This window comes from Schistocerca nitens, unplaced genomic scaffold, assembly GCF_023898315.1.
Source record: "Schistocerca nitens isolate TAMUIC-IGC-003100 unplaced genomic scaffold, iqSchNite1.1 HiC_scaffold_519, whole genome shotgun sequence".
In the NCBI taxonomy this organism is placed as follows: domain Eukaryota; kingdom Metazoa; phylum Arthropoda; class Insecta; order Orthoptera; family Acrididae; genus Schistocerca; species Schistocerca nitens.
Genome location: NW_026046052.1, coordinates 548,366 through 571,348, shown reverse-complemented (window position 1 = coordinate 571,348; position 22,983 = coordinate 548,366). Strand labels below are relative to the sequence as shown.

The following is a 22,983-nucleotide window of genomic DNA, read 5'->3' as shown; positions in this document are numbered from 1 at the left end:
ACGGACACGCCTTCCGGGCCACATGCAAGGGCACGCCCACCACCAACTACTGCCATATTCGCGGACGCAGTTAGGCAACACGCAACGCACTCTCCACCTACTTTCTCTCTCTCGTCCATTCTCTTTAAAACACACGAACCAACCAACCACGGCTAACACACTTTTTCGCGACACCTTTGACTGCGTTATCTTGACCGTGACGGCAGCTATCGACCTTCCAATTCCCCACTAAACACACACACACCCCTACATACACACCCTTCGCTACACCGGACAACAACAGCGTACACAACAGGAGGGCACACGAAACGGCAGGCAAGGGCAACGCATTCTCATAGATTCCTCCTCCGAGCCATGTCGGCGAACGTTTCATCCGGGAAGGCAATGCAATTCAGCCGTCACCACGGCCGACACCTGCAGCCGCGCCGTAAACGCCTTTCAGTGCGGCTGCAATGCACGGGAACGTTCCGTTGCTATAGACAGCGCCTCTCCGTTTTTCCCTGCTTCGTTTTCCGGTGATTGCTTCTCCATTTTGTTTGTTTTATTACTTTCCGTTCCCCTCCTCCACCATTGTTTCCGTCCCCAACAGTTTTGCTCATTCCACACGTTCTGCCCAGACACGACACTCGACCGATCAAAGGTCAGCCTTTCGTCACCGTTCGCGGCGCCGACGGTGCCACAGTGCGACTGGTGTGAACACCGACACGTTGCCATGACGCCGGTGTACCGCGCCGATATTGAGTGTACCGCGCCGATATTGACAGTTACTCAGAGCCGCCGGATCGGATCACATCACCGACACACCTGCCATTTCACACCGGGGGACACAGACCAACGAAACGCGTGTACGCCCATAACAACAAACAACGACCGTCGTCGTCTAGCCTCACGCTTACTGTACTCAACCGAACACACGTGCACCGTGAATGACGTGCGTGCGCACAACAGTCCAATCAATCATCAGTCAAACTGCAGAAACGGCTATCATCAAATCAAGGGCCAAATAGGTACACCACCGTGCGTGTCGCCTACCCCACCCGCCCGTACATTTCTTGGCGACTTCGTAATGGATGATAGTACGACACGTCCATTTAAAACGTCACCAACACACACACACCAACGCGCCGTACAGCAAAGGGAATAGTCGACGGCAACACAACATTTCACCCTCGCCATCATGTATGATGTGACAACAGACGGCCGTAACGGTGACATCCAACAATCAATCAATCGCGAGGACTTTCAATTGCAGTCACGTGACTAACCGGGCAGACGGAGACAAAGACATGAATCAGCGCCACAGACAGCACCAACACCTCCTATCGATCTATCTGTGTGTCGACAAACAACCACGCCAAGACTCGTGCACGCATTCCACGTCACACCGGCGGCAACCAAACCCTCGCGGCCGTACCCCAGTAACCACAACCACAACCACATTCGAGACCACACCACCACGGCACAGCAGCACCACCAGCTGCCTCGCAACCAACCAAACCGGGTAGCTATGCCGCCCCTCTCACTCACTCACTCACTCACTCACTCACACACACACAAACAATTCCGCTCTTCCCGCAAAGGCAATTTGGTGGCCCTGAAAAGGGCCGTTTTGCCGCTCTCGCAACGGAGGGAGCTTCCTTCCTTCCTTCCTTCCTTCCTTCCTTCCTTCCTTCCAAGAGCCGAAGTAACAACCTCCTCCTTACTTGGAGCTCGTGTACTTGGTCACCGCCTTCGTGCCCTCGCTCACGGCGTGCTTGGCCAGCTCGCCAGGCAGCAAGAGCCGCACAGCCGTCTGGATCTCGCGGGACGTGATGGTCGAGCGCTTGTTGTAGTGCGCCAGGCGAGACGCCTCGGCCGCAATGCGCTCGAAAATGTCGTTCACGAAGCTGTTCATGATGCTCATCGCCTTCGACGAGATGCCCGTGTCGGGGTGCACCTGCTTCAGCACCTTGTAGATGTAGATGGCATAGCTCTCCTTCCTCTTGCGCTTCTTCTTCTTGTCGCCCTTCGAAATGTTCTTCTGCGCCTTGCCGGCCTTCTTGGCGGCCTTCCCGCTAGTCTTGGGCGGCATCTCGAACGTACAACAACAGGCAGCAAGCGCTCCGCTCTAGTCAGCGTCTCCCCACACAGTGGCACCCGCCGCTACCGCAACACCGCACCTTTACCAGCTCGCCCTGTTGCGGCCGCCGACCAATGGGGCGCGCGCGCAACCGGCCGCCGCACCCGAGCCCATAAAGGGACCCCCACCCCGCCGCCGCCGGCACACGCACGCACTCCGCTGCTCGACTCGCTGCGGCTCGCACCGTTACGGTTACGTGTTTAGCGCTTACGCCACTAGCCAAACGCCATGTCCGGACGCGGAAAGGGAGGCAAAGTCAAGGGCAAGTCAAAGTCCCGCTCAAGCAGGGCTGGGCTCCAGTTCCCGGTCGGCAGAATCCACCGCCTCCTGCGCAAGGGAAACTACGCCGAGCGCGTCGGCGCCGGGGCGCCCGTCTACCTCGCCGCCGTCATGGAGTACCTCGCGGCTGAGGTGCTCGAGCTGGCCGGAAACGCGGCCCGCGACAACAAGAAGACGCGCATCATCCCGCGCCACCTGCAGCTCGCCATCCGCAACGACGAGGAGCTCAACAAGCTCTTGTCGGGCGTCACCATCGCACAGGGTGGTGTCCTGCCCAACATCCAGGCCGTCCTGCTGCCAAAGAAGACCGAGAAGAAGGCCTAAACAGGGACCGCGGCGCTGCGCTTGCGTGCTCCCTGCACGCAAACGCAAACGCGCCTTTGCCTTGCCGGCTCGCCTCACAACAATCGGCCCTTTTCAGGGCCACCACACAAACCTACGTCCAAAGCAAAGTTTCCGTCGTCCTCGCCGCACTTTACAACAACGTCCACAGCGCCGGCGCACGTCCGCCATCTTGTCCACAGCCCGTGTGGCCGAACACACACACATTTTTTCTGCACCCCTCCACGCACGCACAGTCGCGTTCCAAACAACGACAACGACATCAATACACCAATAATGTGATGTGATCATTGTTAATATGTTCATAATTAAAAGAGCGCGTAACGGCCCGACGACGGACGACACGCGGGCCGCCGCGCGCGCTCTCCAAACACACAGGCACAGGACAAACCAAACCAAACCAAACAGCTGATCCGATCGATGATCCGGCCCGCGCCACAAACAAACCACGCACACACCGGACTCAGCCGCGCCCTCCCGCATCCATCATCACACACGTCACGTCGAAACTCCAAACGGAACGCACGCACGCAAAGCAACAGAGGCGCACAACAACAACAACAACAACAACAAACACACACACACAGAGGCAGGCAGGCAACACAGACCCTTTCGCACTTTTCAATTTCCGAACAGTGTGGTGGCCCTGAAAAGGGCCGTTTTTCGTCTCTCCCACCAAGCACGGGCAACGGCACGGCCGCGGGAAGGCCACAGCACAGCACACCGGCTGCCTGCCTAACCGCCGAAACCGTACAGGGTGCGCCCCTGCCTCTTCAGGGCGTACACCACGTCCATGGCCGTCACAGTCTTGCGCTTGGCGTGCTCAGTGTACGTCACCGCGTCGCGGATCACGTTCTCCAGGAACACCTTCAGCACTCCGCGGGTCTCCTCGTAGATCAGACCAGAGATGCGCTTCACGCCGCCCCTGCGAGCCAGGCGGCGGATGGCGGGCTTCGTGATGCCCTGGATGTTGTCGCGCAACACCTTGCGGTGCCGCTTGGCGCCACCCTTGCCCAGCCCCTTTCCTCCCTTGCCGCGGCCTGTCATTCTTCCTCCTCCTCAAGCAACAAAAAAAGCACAAGCGGCAGCTCCTCACCCGGCGCTAGCGAGTCGGCTACGGTGCGCCGTGAGCGCGCGCCGCCCCCCTATATAGACTCTGGCCCGCCCTCCCCCCACCACGCGCACCGAGGGCATATAAGCGCAGCACGGGCCCGCGCGGGCCCGTTGTCAAGGCAGCACCGGACGCTTCGCTACCGCACGCACCGCTAACCGCTATGGCCCGCACAAAGCAAACGGCCCGCAAGTCCACCGGCGGAAAGGCGCCGCGCAAACAGCTCGCCACCAAGGCGGCGAGGAAGAGCGCGCCCGCCACCGGCGGCGTCAAGAAGCCCCACCGCTACAGGCCGGGCACCGTCGCCCTGCGAGAAATCAGGCGCTACCAGAAGAGCACAGAGCTGCTCATCCGCAAGCTGCCGTTCCAGCGCCTAGTGCGCGAGATCGCCCAGGACTTCAAGACCGACCTGCGCTTCCAGAGCTCCGCAGTCATGGCCCTGCAGGAGGCCAGCGAGGCCTACCTCGTCGGCCTCTTCGAAGACACCAACCTGTGCGCAATCCACGCCAAGCGCGTCACCATCATGCCCAAGGACATCCAGCTCGCGCGCCGCATCCGCGGCGAGCGCGCCTAAACCGCTTAGCCGCGGCACGGCACCGCACGCGCGCAACACAAAAAAAACGGCCCTTTTCAGGGCCACTAACATCTCTCCGTCGCGAGCAAAACTTTTGTCGGTCTTGCCGCCCAGCCTCTCTCTCTAGCCCCGTTAAAACAACCACCACAATTCCCCACCCTCCCTCCCGTACACAGCCGCTCTCGCCAACAATCACAATCGACGTCATCCCACCCCACCCCTTCAAATACACACAAACAAACAGCCGGACGACGTCACCACGGGTGGCTGGCCGCCGCCGTCTCCGAGGCGCCACCGCGCCTTCCCAATTCCCGCCGGCCACTTCCACGTCTCAACGTCCCCGTCCCCCTTTCACACAGAGAGGACACACACATAACAAACAAGACGCGCCATCCGCAAAGCAAGCAAACAAACAGAGTCTCCAGAAACATGAGAAACCAACCGTCGGCCGCCGCACAAAATACAAAACACAAAACAAAACGGCCACAACCGCTCCGCTACCGCGCGCCGCCGCCTACCGCCACCGGCCCCACAATCCAACCACCACGGCACGCACACAGTACCCACAAGGGTCATACAGAAACGCCACACAAACACCAACCAACCCCACACACACACACACACACACACACCCCGGCGCATGCACGCACGGCCACCCAAACAAGACAACACAACGCGCCAAGCACGACAATCAACGCCTTCCCGACGTCCTCTGATGGCCCTGAGAAGGGCCGTTTTGGGCCGCGCGCAGCCGTGCCATCGCGCGCCACTAGACGACGCGGGGGAGGGGGGTGGGGGACGACGGGGTCAAGCGCCAGCCCTTCCCTTCCTTCCCCTTTCCTTTCTTTACTTTAACTTCACTTCTTCTTCTTGGGCGAAGCCTTCGCCTTAGACGGCGTCGTCGCCTTCTTCGGGCGCGGCGCCTTCGGCTTCTTCGTCGGAACCTTCGCGGCCTTCTTCGCCTTCGACGGCGACTTGGCCTTGGCCGGCTTGGCCGCAGCCGCCTTCTTCGCACCCGCGGGAGCCGCCGACGCCTTCTTGGCGGCGCCCGCCTTCCGACCGGTCGCCGCCTTCACGCCACCAGCCTTCTTTGCGCCGGCCGCACGGGCGCCCTTCTTCTCCTTGCTGGCCGGAGCGGCGCGCTTCTTCTTCGCACCGCCGGCACGGGCCTTGCCGCCCTCGGCCGCCCCGCCGCCGGCGCCGGCAAGCTTGAAAGAGCCGGACGCGCCCTTCCCCTTCGTCTGCACCAGCTCGCCAGCCACGACGGCCGACTTGAGGTACTTCTTGATAAAGGGCGCCAGCTTCTCCGCGTCCAGCTTGTAGTGCGCGGCAATGTACTTCTTGATCGCCTGCAGCGACGAGCCGCCGCGCTCCTTCAGACTCTTGATGGCGGCCGTCACCATCTCAGAGGTGCGCGGGTGCGCAGGCTTGGCGCGCGGCTTCTTCGCAGACGCCGCAGACTTGGCCTTCTTCGTCGTGCCGGTGGCGGCGGGTGCCGCAGCAGTCTCGTTCGTAGCCGCCTGATCTGCCATTATTTCGACGACGCGCGTACACACACGAGAGCGAGAGCGAGAGCGGCAGGCGGCAAGCACGGCGGCAGAGAATAGCCGCCGCGCCGCCAGGCCCAGCCAGTGTCGCGGGCGGGCGCGGACGGCCGAGAGAGCGGCCGCCACTCTGCGCGCCGCCGCGCCGCGCCTCCCGCGCTTGCTACCGCCCAACGTCCGACAGCCTGTGCGGACCAGCCCCAAACCTGCGCCGCAACCACCCGCGCCGTTCAAACCACCGAGGATGGGGCTACACACGGCCACACCACAGTCGCCAACCAGTCGCCACGGCAGCGCCGCAAACCACGGCCAAACTGCAGCTACCGCGCGCTACAGCCTGGCTCGGCCCGCCGAGAATCGCCGCCCCCGCCCACATGCCGCCCCCACAGCCCCAGCCGACGACCCGCCACAATGGCCAAACCTTCGGCAAAAGTGCCACACCGTCGCCGCGCCAGCCCGGCCAGCGCGGCCGCCGCCACAGCCACACAAGCGGAGGCGTGCGGCGATGCCGGCCGTGCAAACGCACCTCCGCCGCCCCATCGCCCTCCCACCGTTTCCCGATCGGCCCGCAGCCGTCGGGCCACCTCGCCCGCCAACATTCGCGCCCCTTTCTCACAAAATTGCCCGCCGCAAACAAAACGGGCGCCGCCTGCGCAACATCGGCACCGGCCAACCGAGCGCCGCCGCCCCTCGCCGCTTACGCGAGGGGGGCTGACCGCCGTCCGCAACTACAGACACACCGAATCTGCCTCCAAGCACACACGACAGCCGACCTCCTACATTTATACGCCGCAAGCCACCCAACGGTGTGTGGCGGAGGGCACTTTTTACGTTACGTGCCACTGTCGTCATTGCCTCCCTTTGCCGTTCCAGTCGCGTATGGTTCGCGGGAACAACGACTGTCTGAAAGCCTCCGTGCGCGCTCGAATCTCTCTACTTTTACTACATTCGGGATCTCCTCGGGAGGTATATACGTACGGGGAAGCAATATATTCGATACCTCATCCGGAAACGCACCCTCTCGAAAACCTGGCGAGCAAGCTACACCGCGATGCAGAGAGCGCCTCCCTTGCAGAGTCTGCCACTTAACTATCACGGTTACCACATAACCCTGTGACGAAACGTTGGACCTTTCTCTATCTCCTCCGTCAACCCGACCTGCTACGCATCCCACACTGGTGGGCAACACTCACGTATGGGTCGGTCGAACGCGTGTTTTTGTAAGCCACCTCCTTTGTTGATGGACTACATTTTTGCTAAGCATTCTCCCAGTGCATCTCAACCTGGTACCCGCCTTACCAACAATTACTTTTATCTGATCATCATTCCACTTCCAAATCATTCCGCACGCATACTCCCAGATACATATTTTACAGACGTCACAGCTACCAGTGTTTGTCCCGCTATCATATAATCAATCATACAATAAACGATCCTTCTTTCTGTATATTCGCAATACATCACATTTGTCTATGTTAAGGGGACAGTTGCCACTCCCTGCACCGGGTGCCTATCCGCTGCCGATCGTCCTGCAACCTCTCTGTATACTACATACAGCACATCATCCGCGAAACGACGCATGGAACGTCCGGCACTATCTACTAGCTCATTTATATGATATGAATTGTGAAAAGCAATGGTCCCATAACACTCCCCCGTGGCACGCCAGGGGTTACTTTAACGTCTGTAGACGTCTGTCTCTCCATTGATAACAACATGCTGTGTTCCGTCTGCTAACATCTCGTCAATCCAGCCACACAGTTGGTCTGATATTCTGTAGACTCTTACGTCGTTTATCAGGCGACGGTGCGGAGCTGTATCGAACGCCTTCCGGACGTCAACGACAATGGCATCCACCTGGGAGCCTGTATCTCATATTTTCTGGGTCTCATGCGCAAATAAAGCGAGCTGGGGGTCTCACACACGATCGCTGTTTCCGGAATCCAACATGGATTCCTACATAGTAGACTCTGGAGTTTCCACAAACGACATGATACTCGAGCAAACAACATGTTCTACAACACATCGACGTCAGAGATATGGGTCTATGGTTTTTGCGCATCTGCTCGACGACTGGGACTACCTGTGCTCTTTTCCAATCATTTGGAACCCTCCCTTCCTCTCCAGAGACTTGCGGTACACGGCTGTTAGAAGGGGGGCAGGTTGTTTCGCGTACCCTGTGTAGGAATCGCGAATTGGTAATCCCGTCGGGTCCGGCGGACTTTCCCATTCCTCCTTGGACACTTATTTCGATGTCAGCCGGTTTCTCGTTCGTGCGAGCATTTAGAGACGGAACTGCAGTGCGGTCCGTCCTCTGTGAAACAGCTTTGGAAACAGGTGTTTAGGTATTTCACAGCTTTACGCGTGTCATCCTCTGTTTCAATGCCATCACCATGCCGGAGTGTCTGGATATGCTGTTTCGAGCCACTTACTGATTCAACGCAAGACCGGAACGTCCTAGCATTTTCTGTCAACGTCGGTACATAGGGTTTGTTCTACTTTCGAATTCACTGAACGCTTCACGCATAGCCCTCCTTACGCTCACACTTTGGACATCGTTTAGCTTCTGTTTGTCTCGGAGGTTTTGGCTGCGTTTAAACTTTGGGTGAAGCTCTCTTTGCTTTCGCAACAGTTTCCTAACGTTGTTGTTGTAGTATACCACGGTGGGTTTTTTTTCCCATCCCTCACAGTTCGACACTCGGCACGTACCTGTCTAAAAACGCATTTTTACCATTGCCTTGCACTTTCTCCATGAACACTCAACATTGTCAGTGTCGGAACAGGCATTTGCCTTTTCATCTGTCGGGTCGTCTGCAAATCTGCCTTCTATTACTCTTGCTAGCCAAAACAGATAGATACACCGTCCTCCCTGCAACGGCCTTATGATCACTGCGTCCCTGTTCTGCACATACAGAGTCGAAACACGTTCGGGTCTGTTTGTCATCCGTAGGTCCACGATGTTATCTCCACGAGTCGGTTCTCTGTTCATTTTGCTCGAGGTGATTTTCGGACAGTGCACTCAGTATAATGTCACTCGATGCTCTCTGTCCCCCTACCACCCGTCCTGAACATCATCTGAGTGTCCCAGTCTATATCGGGTAAATTGAAATCTCCACCTAAGACCCTAACATGCTGAGGAAAATGTATGTGAAATGTGTTTCCAAAATCCGTCTCTCCGTTGTTCTGCCACTAATGCTGCTGCGTCGGGAGGTCGGTCAAAGGAGCCAATTATTATTAAACCTAGCTCGGTTGTTGGGTGTAACCTCCACCCACAATATTTCACAGGAACCATCCACCTCTACTTCACTACAGGATCAAAACTACTACTCAAACAGCGACGAACACACCACCACCGGTTGCATGCAATCGAGCCTTTCTAAAACACCGTCTGTACCTTTGTGACAATTTCGGCAGAATTTATCCCTGGCGTCAGCCAGCTTTCTGTACCTTATCACGATTGCAGAGCTTCGGTGCTTTCTCTGTCAGCGCTTGCGGTTCCGGTACTGTACCAACGCAGCTTCGACAGTTGACAATTAACAAACGATACCGATTGCTGCTTGGTCCCCGCACCCGTTGAGGCTGCTGTTGCCCCCTTTCTGTACTTGCCCAAGGCCATCTAACCTAACAAAACCGCCCAGCCCACGCCACACAACCCCTGCTACCCGTGTAGCCGCTTGTTGCGTGTAGTGCTCTCCACCTAAGACTATAACATGCCTTCGACATTCGCAGTGTACAACACCTTAGGTTAGGGTTGGCGTCGCTTGGGTTAGGTTAGGTTACGTTAGGTGGACGTGGGTTAGGTTAAGGGTTAAAGTTAGGTTAGGCGTCAAAGTTAGGTTAAGCGTTCGGACGTGAGGCGTCAGGTGGCCGCACCTACCTTACGGCCGGACATCTTAGGTTAGGCTAAGGGCGCCGAGGTCACGTTACGTTCACCTTCGGGCGCCACACGTAGCTGTCACAGGTAGGTAGTAGTTCGGTCGGTCGGTCGTCGGCAAGCCGCAAAAAACTACAGACGACGTCGACAACAAGACCGAGCAGGAGGCAGATATATACCGAGCGCCAAAGAGACCGACCACACACACACACACACACACACACACAAAACAACAAACACCACCCACCGGCCAAAGGGGCACCAAAAAAACCCACAAAGCCGAGCACCACACGTCGCGACCAGAGGCAACCCGCAACCGCAACGGCGCTTTCCGCACCGGGCCGGATGCACGTACGACAACACCGCTACCCGTACACAAGGCCTCCCATTGCACACAGCCGCTCTGTGTTCAACATCATCAATGGCGCGCCCGCGGCTCGTCGCGGTCGCAGCCATGACGCCGCCGCCACTTTTGCACCAACACATTCACGCACCGCAAAACAGCTCGCCGACCCACCGACACAGCACAGCCGACAAACAAAAACAACCGCGGCGGCGGCAACAAAACAAAACAAACACCTCGCACCAAGCGTCCGACAGAAAACAAACGGACAGGCACACAGGCCTCTGCTAACGACCACGACACAGCGGCACGCTGCCCCTTTCCCGCCACTCTCGATTCACAGCGCACGCGACCCCGTCGTCGACGACGACACGCGACGGGCTCGCTTCCCGCAACCTACACCTTTCCGCCACTACGCACGGCTCCACCCGACGCCCGTCGCAACGGCACTACTGCACGCACTATCACCCCCGCCGCCGCCGCCGCCGCCGCCGCCTCCTCCTCTCTCCCCCTTCCCGTACACAACAACACAGCCAAAAACACACTCACGACCCAAACATAACAACATGGCACGTGCATCGGCGCACACCCCCAACCAGTCACCGTCGACACAACCACACGCAAGGCACGGAAAAACCGGCGTCCTTCCACGTTGCCATCAAAGCAGCACAAACAACCACACAGGAGGAACCACCAACAACTGCCGGCCGGCCGGCAACCACCAAACGCACATTCCCGCTCGCCACCACACACCTCTCGGCAGCCGTTTCGCAAAGACATGACATGACATGACGCGACATCATCGCATCACGGGCGACGCACGCACACCGACCCACTTTCCCGCCCGTCTCTCTCTCTCTTTTTCTTCCGACGCCTTCGGCCGAGCACACACGTACGTGGCACAACGCCCAACACAGTCACACACAGTCGACAGGCGCACGCCCAGGCACGCAACGACGCAGCGCAGCAAAGGCGCCCGCGACACATACCTCCTCTCCCGTCTCGCCGCCGACCGCCAGCCAGCCACTCGCAATGTGCACTGGCCAACCGGACACACGTCCACCGCGCCGCCTCCGACCACCCGCCAGGGGGCGCTCACGTCCGCGACAACAGCGCGGCCCGCCGCCGGGCGGGCCCAGCCCGGCCCAGGCGGCGCGCGCTGCTCTGCACTCGGCGCGCCGCGCCACACATCCTGCTGCAGACCGGGCTCGTCTCTCTGTACGCGTCTGCGTCTGCCCGCATCTCATCTTCCTGCGCATCAACACAAACGAGGCCACGTGAGCAAACCCCCGTCACAACGCCACATCACGCACTGCCTTGTCGACCGCCTAAATAAATGCACTCACCCACCAGCCATCCGCTTCGTCCTCTTCTTGCTTACTCGTTGTTCGTCGTTGTTGCTGCTGCACCAGCACCAGCACCAGCACCGGCGGCGGCGGCGGCGGCGGCGGCGGCGGCGGCGGCGGCGGCGGCGGCGGCAGCGGCAGCGGCAGCGCACACAGCCCCCAGCCGGCCGCATCCGAGGGGGCCCCGCCGCCAGCGTCGCCTCCTTGGGCACAGGTGCGGTGCTGTGGCCGCCCATCCAACCGCATTTGCTGGCCGTCCCAGCCGCCAGGCAGGCGTTCCCACTGCCGCGCACCGCCTCTGCTGCAGAAGACGAACAAACGAAACGTACAAACATACACGCACCCGAAGCGTGGCCACACACGGACGGGACCGACAGGCTCCAAGGCGACCAAACGATGGAAAAACAAACACAAAAACAAAAGACACGCGAGCGAGCGAGCAAGCACGCAGTCGCCTCGCCTCTGTCCTCCCGCCCCCGCCCTTCTCCCCACCACATGCCCACAAACACCACCGCCTGCCCGCATCTCCACATTCGCCCCCTCCATTTGTTCCCTTGCGTTCGTTCCTTCCTTCCTTCCATGTGTCTGCGTGCGCGGCGCCTCTCCAACATCCGCCGTCCGTCCGTCCCGTTTTCGCCGTACCACACGCCACCGTCGGCGCCGCCTCGCCTCCTCCCAGTCCACCACCGCCGCCGCCCCTGTCCGCCCCGCACACCACCATACACCGCTGCTTGTCCCGGCCGTTGCCACCAAAGGCGCCAGCCGCAAACCGCGCCAAACGCCGCAGCGCGCGTGCGTCCTTCCTTCTTGCTTGCTTCTCCGTGCCGACGCTGCCTCTATTCCCGCACCCATTCGGCCGACAAGCACTGGCGTCGACGACACAGCCGTTGGGCTCCGGCACTGCGCGTACCGGAGTTACACGCGCACCCCCCCTCGCGAACGCACGACTCATTCTCTTTGTTGTTTCTCCTCTTTCTTACGTCTTCGTTTCTTGTTTGTTTGTTTGTTTGTTTTTTTTTTTTTCCTCCCACCGCCGCATGTGACACAATGGCCTCCCTCCCCCTTTCGTTCGTTGTCGCCGCTTTGTTTCTCTTTCTCATTGGTGCACGTCCGACGCGCTCCATTTCCACCACACCACGGCCATCGGCCTCCTCAACGGGCAGGCGCAGTGTGCCATTCTCCGGCGCACAAGCACACCGCGCGGCTCGCTCTCCTCGCCCCCACGCCACGCCACGCCACGCAGCACAAATGATGCTGTCTCGCAACACGACACACGGTGCGCACACCCCCGACCACGCGGCTCTTAAAAGGCATGGCACCGGCGACATGCGCCGCCCCGGCCCGCATCCGTCGTCTCACGTTCACTGCCGGCCGCGTCTGAGGCTACAACCGCACCACAACAACGGTCCCCTCCCGGCAACACATTTGTTGCACAAACACAACCGCCGAGCGCAGCGCGAGCCACCCACACGCGCCCTCCCCGTCTTTAAAAGCCTCCGCGTCTCCTTTCTCCTTTCGCGCCCCTCCCATCTCCCGAATATGCCAGCAGCGGTGCCACTACCGCGAAACGGACACGCCTTCCGGGCCACATGCAAGGGCACGCCCACCACCAACTACTGCCATATTCGCGGACGCAGTTAGGCAACACGCAACGCACTCTCCACCTACTTTCTCTCTCTCGTCCATTCTCTTTAAAACACACGAACCAACCAACCACGGCTAACACACTTTTTCGCGACACCTTTGACTGCGTTATCTTGACCGTGACGGCAGCTATCGACCTTCCAATTCCCCACTAAACACACACACACCCCTACATACACACCCTTCGCTACACCGGACAACAACAGCGTACACAACAGGAGGGCACACGAAACGGCAGGCAAGGGCAACGCATTCTCATAGATTCCTCCTCCGAGCCATGTCGGCGAACGTTTCATCCGGGAAGGCAATGCAATTCAGCCGTCACCACGGCCGACACCTGCAGCCGCGCCGTAAACGCCTTTCAGTGCGGCTGCAATGCACGGGAACGTTCCGTTGCTATAGACAGCGCCTCTCCGTTTTTCCCTGCTTCGTTTTCCGGTGATTGCTTCTCCATTTTGTTTGTTTTATTACTTTCCGTTCCCCTCCTCCACCATTGTTTCCGTCCCCAACAGTTTTGCTCATTCCACACGTTCTGCCCAGACACGACACTCGACCGATCAAAGGTCAGCCTTTCGTCACCGTTCGCGGCGCCGACGGTGCCACAGTGCGACTGGTGTGAACACCGACACGTTGCCATGACGCCGGTGTACCGCGCCGATATTGACAGTTACTCAGAGCCGCCGGATCGGATCACATCACCGACACACCTGCCATTTCACACCGGGGGACACAGACCAACGAAACGCGTGTACGCCCATAACAACAAACAACGACCGTCGTCGTCTAGCCTCACGCTTACTGTACTCAACCGAACACACGTGCACCGTGAATGACGTGCGTGCGCACAACAGTCCAATCAATCATCAGTCAAACTGCAGAAACGGCTATCATCAAATCAAGGGCCAAATAGGTACACCACCGTGCGTGTCGCCTACCCCACCCGCCCGTACATTTCTTGGCGACTTCGTAATGGATGATAGTACGACACGTCCATTTAAAACGTCACCAACACACACACACCAACGCGCCGTACAGCAAAGGGAATAGTCGACGGCAACACAACATTTCACCCTCGCCATCATGTATGATGTGACAACAGACGGCCGTAACGGTGACATCCAACAATCAATCAATCGCGAGGACTTTCAATTGCAGTCACGTGACTAACCGGGCAGACGGAGACAAAGACATGAATCAGCGCCACAGACAGCACCAACACCTCCTATCGATCTATCTGTGTGTCGACAAACAACCACGCCAAGACTCGTGCACGCATTCCACGTCACACCGGCGGCAACCAAACCCTCGCGGCCGTACCCCAGTAACCACAACCACAACCACATTCGAGACCACACCACCACGGCACAGCAGCACCACCAGCTGCCTCGCAACCAACCAAACCGGGTAGCTATGCCGCCCCTCTCACTCACTCACTCACTCACTCACTCACACACACACAAACAATTCCGCTCTTCCCGCAAAGGCAATTTGGTGGCCCTGAAAAGGGCCGTTTTGCCGCTCTCGCAACGGAGGGAGCTTCCTTCCTTCCTTCCTTCCTTCCTTCCTTCCAAGAGCCGAAGTAACAACCTCCTCCTTACTTGGAGCTCGTGTACTTGGTCACCGCCTTCGTGCCCTCGCTCACGGCGTGCTTGGCCAGCTCGCCAGGCAGCAAGAGCCGCACAGCCGTCTGGATCTCGCGGGACGTGATGGTCGAGCGCTTGTTGTAGTGCGCCAGGCGAGACGCCTCGGCCGCAATGCGCTCGAAAATGTCGTTCACGAAGCTGTTCATGATGCTCATCGCCTTCGACGAGATGCCCGTGTCGGGGTGCACCTGCTTCAGCACCTTGTAGATGTAGATGGCATAGCTCTCCTTCCTCTTGCGCTTCTTCTTCTTGTCGCCCTTCGAAATGTTCTTCTGCGCCTTGCCGGCCTTCTTGGCGGCCTTCCCGCTAGTCTTGGGCGGCATCTCGAACGTACAACAACAGGCAGCAAGCGCTCCGCTCTAGTCAGCGTCTCCCCACACAGTGGCACCCGCCGCTACCGCAACACCGCACCTTTACCAGCTCGCCCTGTTGCGGCCGCCGACCAATGGGGCGCGCGCGCAACCGGCCGCCGCACCCGAGCCCATAAAGGGACCCCCACCCCGCCGCCGCCGGCACACGCACGCACTCCGCTGCTCGACTCGCTGCGGCTCGCACCGTTACGGTTACGTGTTTAGCGCTTACGCCACTAGCCAAACGCCATGTCCGGACGCGGAAAGGGAGGCAAAGTCAAGGGCAAGTCAAAGTCCCGCTCAAGCAGGGCTGGGCTCCAGTTCCCGGTCGGCAGAATCCACCGCCTCCTGCGCAAGGGAAACTACGCCGAGCGCGTCGGCGCCGGGGCGCCCGTCTACCTCGCCGCCGTCATGGAGTACCTCGCGGCTGAGGTGCTCGAGCTGGCCGGAAACGCGGCCCGCGACAACAAGAAGACGCGCATCATCCCGCGCCACCTGCAGCTCGCCATCCGCAACGACGAGGAGCTCAACAAGCTCTTGTCGGGCGTCACCATCGCACAGGGTGGTGTCCTGCCCAACATCCAGGCCGTCCTGCTGCCAAAGAAGACCGAGAAGAAGGCCTAAACAGGGACCGCGGCGCTGCGCTTGCGTGCTCCCTGCACGCAAACGCAAACGCGCCTTTGCCTTGCCGGCTCGCCTCACAACAATCGGCCCTTTTCAGGGCCACCACACAAACCTACGTCCAAAGCAAAGTTTCCGTCGTCCTCGCCGCACTTTACAACAACGTCCACAGCGCCGGCGCACGTCCGCCATCTTGTCCACAGCCCGTGTGGCCGAACACACACACATTTTTTCTGCACCCCTCCACGCACGCACAGTCGCGTTCCAAACAACGACAACGACATCAATACACCAATAATGTGATGTGATCATTGTTAATATGTTCATAATTAAAAGAGCGCGTAACGGCCCGACGACGGACGACACGCGGGCCGCCGCGCGCGCTCTCCAAACACACAGGCACAGGACAAACCAAACCAAACCAAACAGCTGATCCGATCGATGATCCGGCCCGCGCCACAAACAAACCACGCACACACCGGACTCAGCCGCGCCCTCCCGCATCCATCATCACACACGTCACGTCGAAACTCCAAACGGAACGCACGCACGCAAAGCAACAGAGGCGCACAACAACAACAACAACAACAACAAACACACACACACAGAGGCAGGCAGGCAACACAGACCCTTTCGCACTTTTCAATTTCCGAACAGTGTGGTGGCCCTGAAAAGGGCCGTTTTTCGTCTCTCCCACCAAGCACGGGCAACGGCACGGCCGCGGGAAGGCCACAGCACAGCACACCGGCTGCCTGCCTAACCGCCGAAACCGTACAGGGTGCGCCCCTGCCTCTTCAGGGCGTACACCACGTCCATGGCCGTCACAGTCTTGCGCTTGGCGTGCTCAGTGTACGTCACCGCGTCGCGGATCACGTTCTCCAGGAACACCTTCAGCACTCCGCGGGTCTCCTCGTAGATCAGACCAGAGATGCGCTTCACGCCGCCCCTGCGAGCCAGGCGGCGGATGGCGGGCTTCGTGATGCCCTGGATGTTGTCGCGCAACACCTTGCGGTGCCGCTTGGCGCCACCCTTGCCCAGCCCCTTTCCTCCCTTGCCGCGGCCTGTCATTCTTCCTCCTCCTCAAGCAACAAAAAAAGCACAAGCGGCAGCTCCTCACCCGGCGCTAGCGAGTCGGCTACGGTGCGCCGTGAGCGCGCGCCGCCCCCCTATATAGACTCTGGCCCGCCCTCCCCCCACCACGCGCACCGAGGGCATATAAGCGCAGCACGGGCCCGCGCGGGCCCGTTGTCAAGGCAGCACCGGACGCTTCGCTACCGCACGCACCGCTAACCGCTATGGCCCGCACAAAGCAAACGGCCCGCAAGTCCACCGGCGGAAAGGCGCCGCGCAAACAGCTCGCCACCAAGGCGGCGAGGAAGAGCGCGCCCGCCACCGGCGGCGTCAAGAAGCCCCACCGCTACAGGCCGGGCACCGTCGCCCTGCGAGAAATCAGGCGCTACCAGAAGAGCACAGAGCTGCTCATCCGCAAGCTGCCGTTCCAGCGCCTAGTGCGCGAGATCGCCCAGGACTTCAAGACCGACCTGCGCTTCCAGAGCTCCGCAGTCATGGCCCTGCAGGAGGCCAGCGAGGCCTACCTCGTCGGCCTCTTCGAAGACACCAACCTGTGCGCAATCCACGCCAAGCGCGTCACCATCATGCCCAAGGACATCCAGCTCGCGCGCCGCATCCGCGGCGAGCGCGCCTAAACCGCTTAGCCGCGGCACGGCACCGCACGCGCGCAACACAAAAAAAACGGCCCTTTTCAGGGCCACTAACATCTCTCCGTCGCGAGCAAAACTTTTGTCGGTCTTGCCGCCCAGCCTCTCTCTCTAGCCCCGTTAAAACAACCACCACAATTCCCCACCCTCCCTCCCGTACACAGCCGCTCTCGCCAACAATCACAATCGACGTCATCCCACCCCACCCCTTCAAATACACACAAACAAACAGCCGGACGACGTCACCACGGGTGGCTGGCCGCCGCCGTCTCCGAGGCGCCACCGCGCCTTCCCAATTCCCGCCGGCCACTTCCACGTCTCAACGTCCCCGTCCCCCTTTCACACAGAGAGGACACACACATAACAAACAAGACGCGCCATCCGCAAAGCAAGCAAACAAACAGAGTCTCCAGAAACATGAGAAACCAACCGTCGGCCGCCGCACAAAATACAAAACACAAAACAAAACGGCCACAACCGCTCCGCTACCGCGCGCCGCCGCCTACCGCCACCGGCCCCACAATCCAACCACCACGGCACGCACACAGTACCCACAAGGGTCATACAGAAACGCCACACAAACACCAACCAACCCCACACACACACACACACACACACACACCCCGGCGCATGCACGCACGGCCACCCAAACAAGACAACACAACGCGCCAAGCACGACAATCAACGCCTTCCCGACGTCCTCTGATGGCCCTGAGAAGGGCCGTTTTGGGCCGCGCGCAGCCGTGCCATCGCGCGCCACTAGACGACGCGGGGGAGGGGGGTGGGGGACGACGGGGTCAAGCGCCAGCCCTTCCCTTCCTTCCCCTTTCCTTTCTTTACTTTAACTTCACTTCTTCTTCTTGGGCGAAGCCTTCGCCTTAGACGGCGTCGTCGCCTTCTTCGGGCGCGGCGCCTTCGGCTTCTTCGTCGGAACCTTCGCGGCCTTCTTCGCCTTCGACGGCGACTTGGCCTTGGCCGGCTTGGCCGCAGCCGCCTTCTTCGCACCCGCGGGAGCCGCCGACGCCGCAGACGCCTTCTTGGCGGCGCCCGCCTTCCGACCGGTCGCCGCCTTCACGCCACCAGCCTTCTTTGCGCCGGCCGCACGGGCGCCCTTCTTCTCCTTGCTGGCCGGAGCGGCGCGCTTCTTCTTCGCACCGCCGGCACGGGCCTTGCCGCCCTCGGCCGCCCCGCCGCCGGCGCCGGCAAGCTTGAAAGAGCCGGACGCGCCCTTCCCCTTCGTCTGCACCAGCTCGCCAGCCACGACGGCCGACTTGAGGTACTTCTTGATAAAGGGCGCCAGCTTCTCCGCGTCCAGCTTGTAGTGCGCGGCAATGTACTTCTTGATCGCCTGCAGCGACGAGCCGCCGCGCTCCTTCAGACTCTTGATGGCGGCCGTCACCATCTCAGAGGTGCGCGGGTGCGCAGGCTTGGCGCGCGGCTTCTTCGCAGACGCCGCAGACTTGGCCTTCTTCGTCGTGCCGGTGGCGGCGGGTGCCGCAGCAGTCTCGTTCGTAGCCGCCTGATCTGCCATTATTTCGACGACGCGCGTACACACACGAGAGCGAGAGCGAGAGCGGCAGGCGGCAAGCACGGCGGCAGAGAATAGCCGCCGCGCCGCCAGGCCCAGCCAGTGTCGCGGGCGGGCGCGGACGGCCGAGAGAGCGGCCGCCACTCTGCGCGCCGCCGCGCCGCGCCTCCCGCGCTTGCTACCGCCCAACGTCCGACAGCCTGTGCGGACCAGCCCCAAACCTGCGCCGCAACCACCCGCGCCGTTCAAACCACCGAGGATGGGGCTACACACGGCCACACCACAGTCGCCAACCAGTCGCCACGGCAGCGCCGCAAACCACGGCCAAACTGCAGCTACCGCGCGCTACAGCCTGGCTCGGCCCGCCGAGAATCGCCGCCCCCGCCCACATGCCGCCCCCACAGCCCCAGCCGACGACCCGCCACAATGGCCAAACCTTCGGCAAAAGTGCCACACCGTCGCCGCGCCAGCCCGGCCAGCGCGGCCGCCGCCACAGCCACACAAGCGGAGGCGTGCGGCGATGCCGGCCGTGCAAACGCACCTCCGCCGCCCCATCGCCCTCCCACCGTTTCCCGATCGGCCCGCAGCCGTCGGGCCACCTCGCCCGCCAACATTCGCGCCCCTTTCTCACAAAATTGCCCGCCGCAAACAAAACGGGCGCCGCCTGCGCAACATCGGCACCGGCCAACCGAGCGCCGCCGCCCCTCGCCGCTTACGCGAGGGGGGCTGACCGCCGTCCGCAACTACAGACACACCGAATCTGCCTCCAAGCACACACGACAGCCGACCTCCTACATTTATACGCCGCAAGCCACCCAACGGTGTGTGGCGGAGGGCACTTTTTACGTTACGTGCCACTGTCGTCATTGCCTCCCTTTGCCGTTCCAGTCGCGTATGGTTCGCGGGAACAACGACTGTCTGAAAGCCTCCGTGCGCGCTCGAATCTCTCTACTTTTACTACATTCGGGATCTCCTCGGGAGGTATATACGTACGGGGAAGCAATATATTCGATACCTCATCCGGAAACGCACCCTCTCGAAAACCTGGCGAGCAAGCTACACCGCGATGCAGAGAGCGCCTCCCTTGCAGAGTCTGCCACTTAACTATCACGGTTACCACATAACCCTGTGACGAAACGTTGGACCTTTCTCTATCTCCTCCGTCAACCCGACCTGCTACGCATCCCACACTGGTGGGCAACACTCACGTATGGGTCGGTCGAACGCGTGTTTTTGTAAGCCACCTCCTTTGTTGATGGACTACATTTTTGCTAAGCATTCTCCCAGTGCATCTCAACCTGGTACCCGCCTTACCAACAATTACTTTTATCTGATCATCATTCCACTTCCAAATCATTCCGCACGCATACTCCCAGATACATATTTTACAGACGTCACAGCTACCAGTGTTTGTCCCGCTATCATATAATCAATCATACAATAAACGATCCTTCTTTCTGTATATTCGCAATACATCACATTTGTCTATGTTAAGGGGACAGTTGCCACTCCCTGCACCGGGTGCCTATCCGCTGCCGATCGTCCTGCAACCTCTCTGTATACTACATACAGCACATCATCCGCGAAACGACGCATGGAACGTCCGGCACTATCTACTAGCTCATTTATATGATATGAATTGTGAAAAGCAATGGTCCCATAACACTCCCCCGTGGCACGCCAGGGGTTACTTTAACGTCTGTAGACGTCTGTCTCTCCATTGATAACAACATGCTGTGTTCCGTCTGCTAACATCTCGTCAATCCAGCCACACAGTTGGTCTGATATTCTGTAGACTCTTACGTCGTTTATCAGGCGACGGTGCGGAGCTGTATCGAACGCCTTCCGGACGTCAACGACAATGGCATCCACCTGGGAGCCTGTATCTCATATTTTCTGGGTCTCATGCGCAAATAAAGCGAGCTGGGGGTCTCACACACGATCGCTGTTTCCGGAATCCAACATGGATTCCTACATAGTAGACTCTGGAGTTTCCACAAACGACATGATACTCGAGCAAACAACATGTTCTACAACACATCGACGTCAGAGATATGGGTCTATGGTTTTTGCGCATCTGCTCGACGACTGGGACTACCTGTGCTCTTTTCCAATCATTTGGAACCCTCCCTTCCTCTCCAGAGACTTGCGGTACACGGCTGTTAGAAGGGGGGCAGGTTGTTTCGCGTACCCTGTGTAGGAATCGCGAATTGGTAATCCCGTCGGGTCCGGCGGACTTTCCCATTCCTCCTTGGACACTTATTTCGATGTCAGCCGGTTTCTCGTTCGTGCGAGCATTTAGAGACGGAACTGCAGTGCGGTCCGTCCTCTGTGAAACAGCTTTGGAAACAGGTGTTTAGGTATTTCACAGCTTTACGCGTGTCATCCTCTGTTTCAATGCCATCACCATGCCGGAGTGTCTGGATATGCTGTTTCGAGCCACTTACTGATTCAACGCAAGACCGGAACGTCCTAGCATTTTCTGTCAACGTCGGTACATAGGGTTTGTTCTACTTTCGAATTCACTGAACGCTTCACGCATAGCCCTCCTTACGCTCACACTTTGGACATCGTTTAGCTTCTGTTTGTCTCGGAGGTTTTGGCTGCGTTTAAACTTTGGGTGAAGCTCTCTTTGCTTTCGCAACAGTTTCCTAACGTTGTTGTTGTAGTATACCACGGTGGGTTTTTTTTCCCATCCCTCACAGTTCGACACTCGGCACGTACCTGTCTAAAAACGCATTTTTACCATTGCCTTGCACTTTCTCCATGAACACTCAACATTGTCAGTGTCGGAACAGGCATTTGCCTTTTCATCTGTCGGGTCGTCTGCAAATCTGCCTTCTATTACTCTTGCTAGCCAAAACAGATAGATACACCGTCCTCCCTGCAACGGCCTTATGATCACTGCGTCCCTGTTCTGCACATACAGAGTCGAAACACGTTCGGGTCTGTTTGTCATCCGTAGGTCCACGATGTTATCTCCACGAGTCGGTTCTCTGTTCATTTTGCTCGAGGTGATTTTCGGACAGTGCACTCAGTATAATGTCACTCGATGCTCTCTGTCCCCCTACCACCCGTCCTGAACATCATCTGAGTGTCCCAGTCTATATCGGGTAAATTGAAATCTCCACCTAAGACCCTAACATGCTGAGGAAAATGTATGTGAAATGTGTTTCCAAAATCCGTCTCTCCGTTGTTCTGCCACTAATGCTGCTGCGTCGGGAGGTCGGTCAAAGGAGCCAATTATTATTAAACCTAGCTCGGTTGTTGGGTGTAACCTCCACCCACAATATTTCACAGGAACCATCCACCTCTACTTCACTACAGGATCAAAACTACTACTCAAACAGCGACGAACACACCACCACCGGTTGCATGCAATCGAGCCTTTCTAAAACACCGTCTGTACCTTTGTGACAATTTCGGCAGAATTTATCCCTGGCGTCAGCCAGCTTTCTGTACCTTATCACGATTGCAGAGCTTCGGTGCTTTCTCTGTCAGCGCTTGCGGTTCCGGTACTGTACCAACGCAGCTTCGACAGTTGACAATTAACAAACGATACCGATTGCTGCTTGGTCCCCGCACCCGTTGAGGCTGCTGTTGCCCCCTTTCTGTACTTGCCCAAGGCCATCTAACCTAACAAAACCGCCCAGCCCACGCCACACAACCCCTGCTACCCGTGTAGCCGCTTGTTGCGTGTAGTGCTCTCCACCTAAGACTATAACATGCCTTCGACATTCGCAGTGTACAACACCTTAGGTTAGGGTTGGCGTCGCTTGGGTTAGGTTAGGTTACGTTAGGTGGACGTGGGTTAGGTTAAGGGTTAAAGTTAGGTTAGGCGTCAAAGTTAGGTTAAGCGTTCGGACGTGAGGCGTCAGGTGGCCGCACCTACCTTACGGCCGGACATCTTAGGTTAGGCTAAGGGCGCCGAGGTCACGTTACGTTCA

The 22,983-nt window shown here is 58.9% G+C and overlaps 1 protein-coding gene across 1 annotated transcript; it reads left to right on the top strand.

Annotated features, from left to right (window-relative positions):
* The first annotated feature begins 10,188 nt into the window (after positions 1-10,188).
* On the top strand, positions 10,189-10,968 carry LOC126232515 (uncharacterized). The gene has a single exon (XM_049942762.1). The coding sequence runs from the start codon at positions 10,189-10,191 to the stop codon at positions 10,966-10,968; it is 780 nt and encodes a 259-aa protein (XP_049798719.1).
* The last annotated feature ends 12,015 nt before the right edge of the window (positions 10,969-22,983 follow it).

Coding starts and splice junctions, on each gene's coding strand:
- LOC126232515 (XM_049942762.1), top strand. CDS start 10,189: ATGCACGTACGACAACACCGCTACCCGTACACAAGGCCTCCCATTGCA.